The sequence below is a fragment of the Uloborus diversus genome, chromosome 1, assembly GCF_026930045.1.
Source record: "Uloborus diversus isolate 005 chromosome 1, Udiv.v.3.1, whole genome shotgun sequence".
Classification (NCBI taxonomy): domain Eukaryota; kingdom Metazoa; phylum Arthropoda; class Arachnida; order Araneae; family Uloboridae; genus Uloborus; species Uloborus diversus.
This window is the reverse complement of record NC_072731.1, coordinates 35,333,516-35,342,371: the sequence shown is the minus strand read 5'-3', so window position 1 is coordinate 35,342,371 and position 8,856 is coordinate 35,333,516. Positions and strand designations below refer to the sequence as shown.

General features: G+C 35.7%; 1 protein-coding gene across 1 annotated transcript; it reads left to right on the top strand.

Annotated features, from left to right (window-relative positions):
- Positions 1-5,765: 5,765 nt before the first annotated feature.
- On the top strand, positions 5,766-8,541 carry LOC129234541 (transmembrane protein 209-like). Its single transcript, XM_054868556.1, has one exon. It carries the CDS (start codon positions 5,877-5,879, stop codon positions 7,650-7,652), a length of 1,776 nt encoding a protein of 591 aa, XP_054724531.1. The 5' UTR covers positions 5,766-5,876; the 3' UTR covers positions 7,653-8,541.
- Positions 8,542-8,856: the final 315 nt, after the last annotated feature.

The following is an 8,856-nucleotide window of genomic DNA, read 5'->3' as shown; positions in this document are numbered from 1 at the left end:
TAAGTACGAACATATTCTTGAAGATTTAAAGCTTGGATCCTCCTTTTTCTAGATCTTTGCCTAGAAGCTTGTTAAGACATCTTTAAAAGCATCTTACGTAGAACATTGAAGGAACGGTGTGAAGCAGGATAATGGTAGAACTTACGAGACATTGGGGCAAAATATTGAAAGTATTTTGTGTAATTTGTCTGCTTGTCATTAAAGAAGGGTGGAAGTATCTGAAAACATAACATGCCTCATAACAATTCATTTAATAGGAATTGGTTAATTTTTAAAGGTTTTTACTGTATTGTTGGGAGACTTGCTCCATTTCCCTTCAATTAGGATCTTTTGATCAAATCCAATTTGTTAAACAGTTATATTTCTGTTTCATTCATGAAGAAATAAAGATTTGATAATTTGAATCGGTACCCAATATGCTTATATTTTTGGAAGCCATAAATAAAGTTCTTGTATCAAATCTGTGTCTGTATAGTTAATTTTTTCTACCAGATTGTTATAAATTTTCTTCTGCAACCTCTCAAATTAGCTACTATGTATTTTTTAACAGCTACAACTAGCCATTTCATATAAATCTTACAAGTGTGGTAAAAAAAAACATTTTAATATTTGAAGTTTGGTTGCTAATATTGCAAATAAGTGTTGGTTCAGTTATGTTAGGACAAATGATGAGTAAAAGAAATTGTTCCAGACATGCACTGCTCATGGATCCTTCAAGTGTGCGTATTAGAGAGGATATGCCTTTCTTTTTCAAATTAATACATGATTTATAATTATTTATCTATTTTTAGCTGATAGCCCTCACACATTTTCAGTTGTTTTAGTTTTAGCCATAATTTCTTAGGTTTCAAAATTTTGTTTCGTTCCTCTTTTTTTCCCCCAAGATTGTCATTTTTTTCAAGCATTTGCAGCGTAGCACATTCTGGCCAAGAGACCCCACGGTAATACAAAGACTACACAAACTTTGATTTCACAATTTTACTTGCAAACGTATAAATTGTTATCACTTGAAAAAAATAAATAAAAGCTCCTTTCATTCATTTGAATTTTGACGTCTTGAATTCAAATTATGTTTTTCGAAATCACGAATTGCGATAGGACCCTACTCGTTGAGTTTCTTGTTTCTATAAATAGAATGGAAGAGGACAATTCACACTCGCATATCATGACCAGTGATTTTCTAGGTAAGGTAAAACAAGGCATATTCTTTAAAAAAAAGAAACTAGTAATTAGGATGAGGTAATAAAGATAAGATATGGCCAATTTACACTTGTGCACTTATCATAAAGATTATACTTACAGCGTATAACATTATGATACCTTTATCCTTATCAGTATTGAGTTTTTTTAGATGTGTTTCCTGAAAATACGTGATTTTACACAAAAAAAAAAAAACTTTATGCAAGAGCTATTTGAGGTAAACCTTGAATGAATGCAGACGATTTGTAACCATGACGACGAAAATTAGTCTCGCTAAATAAATATTTAAAACAAAATTTGTCTATAAATATTTTATTAATTCCCTCATTATTTGGGGTTTGAGTATACAAATTTAATATTTGTTTTCTCCCATTATGGGAAGAAAAAAGTAAAATAAATTTTTTGATTAATTTTGTATATAATGACTGAAGAATCTCAACGGAATATCAATCTCCCTGATGTGGAGTTGAGATACGCCCATTAACATATCGGTCACTTAAATTTATTTTACCGATTAATCCGTGAAACGATTATTGGCGCTTTTTTTTTCTTACCCTAACCTAAACTCCAAATTCGACCTATAGAATCTGCTTTTCCCACTTCTGTAATGCGCTATGGCAGTTGTTTCTAACTATGATATGAACAGAGAAATCTTTTTTTTTTTTTTTCTAGGAATAAATGGTTTTGATTTTTTTTTTTTTTTTTTTTTTTTTGACGAACGTTTCAGGAGGGGTTTTTGTCACCAATCCTAATCTACGCTACACTGGCTGGGAGTTCCCCCCCCCCCAAGGATGAATTAATTTCACTATTTTATTTATTACTTTTTAATTGACCTTTCTTTTGCATTTTTTACGTAGTTAATTAAAAAGAACACAAAATACACACAGCATATTTGCTTGCTAAAGAAATATTACTGGAGTCACAGAGGCCCAGAGTTGCAGAATACATTTAACTCGCTGGTTTCGAATTCAAGGGACCGTAATATCGCGATTCGTCCACTAATTCTTCTTTCATGGAATCAATAATTAGCATTTTTTTTTTTAAATTTGTAAGCGCACCTAAAAGAGTCATTTTGATCCAGGAACCTATTTGCGAAATAATAGATTTCTTTTCCAGCTTATAAAAAATGCAAAATGAAAGAAATCATATGGTAGTTTCTTGGAAAAACCATGATTTTTAATGGAAACGGCATGTAGTATTAATATTTTATCTCAACTGTATCATGGTTTTAAGAACAAATCAGCAATTGTTTTGAAATTCACACGAAAATAGTTACTGAATTCTTCAGTAAAACTTATATGTTATGAAGTTATGATTTTATTTATAAATTAATTTAAAAAACTCAAGTGAGATATGGGTTTATTTAATAACCTTGCCCTTGTATTATAATCTTTATGGCAATTTTCCTGAGTAAAACTGCTCATTGTCTAGCATCTCGGTGACATTATATTGGGTTAAACGGCTTGAAACGTTAAAGATGCTTTCCGTCCGCATTAAAAGTATATTAGTGCATAATATTTATGTACTTCGAAGTAGATTTATTGATATAAAGGAGAAATAAACAACATGCACATTTAAAAATAAAGCCATTAAAACTTTGTTATGAAACATCGAAGGGAGGGGGGGAGCTATATTCAATTTTCCGTACCCCCTCCAAATGATTTTTCTGTATCCGCCCCTGCTGGCTGGTCGTCGTATTCATGTTAGTTAATCAGCACAAAGTTTTTTTTTTTTTTTTTTTTATCAGGGACAATTGCAAACTGCATTGTTCACGATTATCACAATAAGGCCATTGAGTCGTGGGGGGGGGGGAGTCAGGCCCGTCATTTCGACAGTTTGGTCTTAAAGGAGGGTAGTCTCCGATTGAAAAAAACTATAAGATCTTGAAGAAAAACTTAAGCTCTGGCGGCCCTATATTGGTGGTCCCAATTTTTTTCTTGATCAGGGGCTCTGTTTTTTATTTTACTTCGAACTGAGCAGGCCCGGATCTATAATTTTTGTGCCCATAATCTGTAGGGCCCTTTCCCTAGTAGTATGTTTGTGACTTAAGTCTGTGTAGTTTTTTTGAGCAATCACGATTGCTTATTGTTCTCATTTGACCGTTTTTGGTGTCCGTGTCTTTTTCAACTTGGACCAGAAGCCTTTGCAGCACCACCGCCCACCGTCTTCTGCTGGCGGCGCAGCGCGGCTGCTCCGATTTTGAGCTATCCGCTTCTCCTGGTCGGAGGCGTCCATGTCCTACACACACGCACGTTCACACACATGGCTTCACACACATACACTCACACACGCCTACGTGCATACACACAGGTCTACGCACACACAACTATGCACACGTAACCCCCAGGAGGAGAGGCAGGCTTGGGGGGGGGACAGGAGCCGTTTCTAGAAACAATAACTCCAATGAGTAGGGTCCTGTCTCAGTTCGTGATTGCGAAAAACATAATTTGAATTCAAAATTTCAGAATTCGAATTTTCTTTTTTTTTTTTACTTTTTTTTTTTCAATTTTTTCCCCAATTTCTTGGGACGTTGGGCCCCCTGCACCGCGAAGTCTGCAGGTACGCAGATCCAGGACTGAACCGAGGACACTCGTGATCCCCTGCTCCCATTGTGCATATATACCGTAGGAGATTCATAATTATATCGTTCAAAAAGCTGTCTGCGTGTAGATCAGAAACATGGATACAAAGCAAGATTCATGCTTAGGAACATATGACGTTAACACAATGCTGACGCGCGGTATGCATACAAAGTCAGAAACAGAAACAGGCATCAGTGTCGGATTCCTCTCCTGAAGAAATACTAGAAATGATGCTGAACAAGAAAAAATCAACAGTTTCGGAATAGCGTCAACCGTGCCAATCTTCATTAAGATAAAGTATAGCAGTCGACATTGGTCCAAAAATTTTCTTATTGGGGGGGGGGGGGCAGTCGACACCTCCTGATACCCAAAAGTGACGATCTTGGAATGAAGACAACAGTTTAATAGTATCATGATGCTTAAATCTTTCTCAGGAGCGATGTCCTGACTCCATTTAACCCCGGAGAATATTGATATATCATATTGATCCCGGAAAACAGGCGCCCATACACAAAATTTTAAGAGGAGGGGGGCTAGATATTTTCCGCATGGTTTAACAGGATATATTTTCCCCGTGGAAACCGATTTCTGTACAGGTTAAAGTTATTAAAATTTGACATTTTTAATACTTACTCATTTAGCTACAGAAATGTTAATACATTTTTGCAAAGAAAAAGTACTAAAATCAAGGAAGTTCTGATTTCCGAGAGTGACCAACTAGGGGGAGAGGGGGGGTATGAGAATGGTCCGATGTTAATAAGGAATCTCAAACTGAACCATTTTCCAATAGTATGGTGAGTCAAGTGATGAAGGGGGGGGGGGGGGTCATGGCGCAGACTGCGCCATTAAAATTTTTAGGGGGTGATTTGAGGGGTATTTTTTTTATTGGGGGGCTCAATATTGAGAGGGGTGCGCCCTTGGGGGACACCTCTGTCATTTATAAGGGGGGCTTGAGCCCTCACTTTCCGCCCATATGGACGTCTATGACCGGAGTACCCCCCTCCAAAGAGAGAGTCCCTCTAAATAAAGGATAAACACATCACTTAAAACTACCCCCTTAAAATCCGAATTAAAGCAGCCTGTGCACCATGAAAACTCTCTCTCTCTGCGTATATTCCTTCCTAAATTACGTCAACGGTCCTGTTCAAGCGACGAATCAAATTAAGGACAGTAGTCCTTGAAAAGTTTCATTTGAATGACAGGGGTGCTCATTCCCGATGGTCAAGGGCACATCTCCTCAATATTGCAAAAAACACCCCTCCCCGAGCAAGAGTCCCCCCGAATGAGAAAAATACCCTTCCGTTCTATAAAAATCTCCGCAGGGATTCTATGGAATGCTAGTTCGAAAACCCATGAGAACTAGTACTAGTACATTCTCCCCCCCCCCTCCCCCAAAAAAGGAAAAAAATAAATCCAAGGGGAATCCTCATAGCATCCCACAAAATTCTCATACACATCAGCATTTCTTAAGAATAAAAAAGTAAACATTTAAAATGCTTTTGCTTACGACAAAGCCTCAAAGCTTTTGTAACATTGATTCCGAGCAAATTTCTCTGCACGCAAGAAAAAAATGGCAACCGATAATATTACTAAACTGTATAATTCGTCATGTAATTTATTTCCTGTAGAATTAGAAGTTTTTCGCCAAAATAAGCGATTACTTTGCAAATAAGTAGTCCCTACTGGAGTAGAATTCGTTAGCCAATCACAGCTGCTTATTTTCGAGGAGTAGTAGCAACGTCCAAATCAAAAATGAAGTTAAATTGCTTAAAATAAAACCGACTAGTTTTAAACGAACAAAATTGCAAAGTCTAGATGATAAAATGGGAATCTCAGTATAGCTTGATAATTTGTATTTGTAAATAAGAGATACTCGCCGTGACGTTATCGAACCAACCGACCGATTCAACCGGTTACTGTACCCGAACACCAGTTTCCCTTTAACTTTCACTGAATAAACAGACGAATGGCGAATTTGAAATTTTGAAGCTCGATAGGATTCTCGGCGACTCGGCTCAATCGTTTATGTTTGGAATGTGAATCAAAAAATGGAATGATCATCTTTACTATGCCGTGTAAACACTAAACTTTACAATGGATTCAACCATTCAATCTGTGCGGTCAAAGATATTTCTTTTTGTCCATGACTTTGCTTTTATTATTGGAAATGTTTTGTGCATGTTGTACTACCGTTTGTACAGACTTTTTAACACTAGCTTTGTGATAGAAAGTTTACGTTCTTTGTACTACTGCTTTATTGGCCTTTTTATAACTGACAAAAGGAATCTAGAGTGGAAAACTCATTGGCAAAGTCCTGTATGTCGCGCTATTTTACGACGTAAATATTTTATGACCAGATCAAAATCATCATTATCTTGGTCTTTCTTCAATTTTCTCTTGGCATGTTTGTTAATAGTTGAGCTGAAAAATGAACTTATTGTATCACATATGGAGTCTTATATGAGCGTGGTATGGTACACCGAACTCATAATTATTGTAATTTTAACTCTAAATGCATCTGTTGCATTTGTTTTTTATATTTGGTCAGTATTTTCTAAACCGATGCCAATTTCACCCGCTCAAAAAAAATTGTTTCGCATAAACGACAATGATCTGGGCTTTGAAGTGAAAAAGAACAATGATAGTATTTCAAACACAAGCAAACAAGAGCCTCTTCGTTTCACTTCTTGGCGTGAATCATTAGACTGTAGTTCTCCATCTGTTTTATCCATTACACCTTTGAATTACTCTGCAAATAGTTGGATAAGTAGTCCTGAATCAACTAATGTTGATACTACCAGCTCTTCTTTTAGCTTTTACAGGCCATCTTCCCCAGCTGCCTACACATCTACGCCAAAGAACTTCGATAAATCCTATTTACGAACAATTAATCATGGTGAATATATAGAATCCCCATATGAAAGGCCAATCAAAAACAAGAAACAACTAGAGGAATTCCTTAAAGCCCATGAAGAAGAAGACAAAAAGGTCAAATCTTTTGAAGAATCAAAAGCATTCATGCATAATGTGACATCTATAGACAACAGTCCAATGGCTATTCTGGGGAAATGTCGTTACCAGAGAGCGTGTCGAATTCCCCATATGGAAACCACGGAAGATGATTCTTCTGAGATTTTGTGCGGTGATAATGTTCTACACAAGTTCAAAATCACGGATAAGATGCTCACCAACTGGTGCGAGCATGTACGGAAATGGATTGGCCAGACAATTCTTGTGAAATTAGTGCAAGAAATAGATGACATTAATAGCACTTTAAGTCAAATTGGTTTGCCTGAATTTCAAATTGGTACAGTAAGTCTATTTGCCTTACATCAGATTGCCGTCACCAAATCTCAACACCTGCCAACACTGTCTGCTATTCTACCATACCTGGATCTCCATCTGAATCAAGAATATTTATGTCGTAGACTGAAAGATCTTGCCCAAGGCGGTTGCATGGGTGAATTTAAGTGGAATTCTGGTGGATCCTACAATGACAAGCAATGGTGTGATGATTTGCCGAACGATTCGGCTATAATCATGCATATATTGTGCTGTTATTTAGATGCTCATTTGCCTCAAGAGCCACATTTTCCTGAGGGTAAACCATTTTCATCCAAGTATTTCAAAAAAGTGCCTGAAAAGCCAGTTGTTTCCAAAGACTTGCATTATATTTACCAGTCAAGTTTGAACCCACCTCATTTTAATGTTTTCTTGGGTGAAGATACCTGTACGTTAAAGAAAGGCCGGAGCAACTTATTCTGTGCTCTAGTTATATTTTTGCATTACTTAAAAACAAAAGAATGTGGTATGTTAGGTCGTGTCAATTTAGGCCCATCTGGTCTTAATATTTTGTGGGTGCTGGAGTAAATATTATAAAAATTTTGTTTTTTCAGTGACTTGTACTTTAACTTAAAAGTTCTTGTTAATCTGAAATATTCCTTATTATTCATGAAATGTAACCTGATGTAAAAATTACATTAAATGATATTAAGTTTGTAAGAAAATTAAGGAAGTTCTATTAGCTTTATTTAAGTAGAGGATGGTGAACAAATTCCCAAATGTGAGGCTTATGACCGAAAGCTTGTAACTTTTCACTGAAAAAATTGCTTATAACCTCAAAACAAACTTATAATTTATTTTGAAATAGTTTATTTTTACAGATATGCTTTTAGTACTTTACGTAAAGTTTACCATTTGGGATAGTATAGGGTACTGTTTGGCAACTTATATTACTGGGGTTCATGTATAATGTTCGATTATTTAGCAAATTGAATTGCAGCTCTCTTCTCTCAATTGTGATGCGTTCAACTAGTTCTCTCATTCATCACATTAATGGTTAAGATAAAAATTGCGATGCTAAAAGATTTATGCGCAATTCCTAGCTCTGATTTTTATGTGACTGTCATTGCAAAATATTAAACCTAAGCTGTTTTTTTTTTTTTTTTTTAATTTTAGGATTTGAACCAATAGTTGATTATATTAAAATTTGAAATATTTGACTAGGCATAAATTTCACAAACATGACATGCTCACAAAAATAAGTACTTTTGTGGTGTAGTGCGAGTTAATTGAAAAATATAAAAGGCCTCAGTTACAATTCATGCATCATAATCTCCATTGATCTTGTTTATTTTACTAATTTTTGTTTTGTGCCAATTGTTAATGCATATTCATGATTGCTTTGTTAAGACTTATGCAAATTCATTAAAATCCTATCATTTTCAGTATATTTTTTATTGAAAAGAATTGTAACATTGCATTAACTTCAGTTTCATTATCAGAGCCGGATCTATAGGCCGGGGATCTACAAACCAGGGCTCTTGCCCTGTTCGGCAACTTCAGGAGGGCTTACAGCAGGAAAATAAGACTTATTCTAAGAAAATCTGGAAAGTACTCTAGGTATTATATAGGGTTCGAAAATGTCATGATATTTTGATATATATCGGATATTTTCAAATTAAGTTTTAAATTTAAGTATTATAAATTAAGCTTCACCTGTATGTATGTATTATCTTGTAACGGAATCTTGCAGCTCCAATTTCGGCCACTTCCTTCGATCCGATTCTTTTGA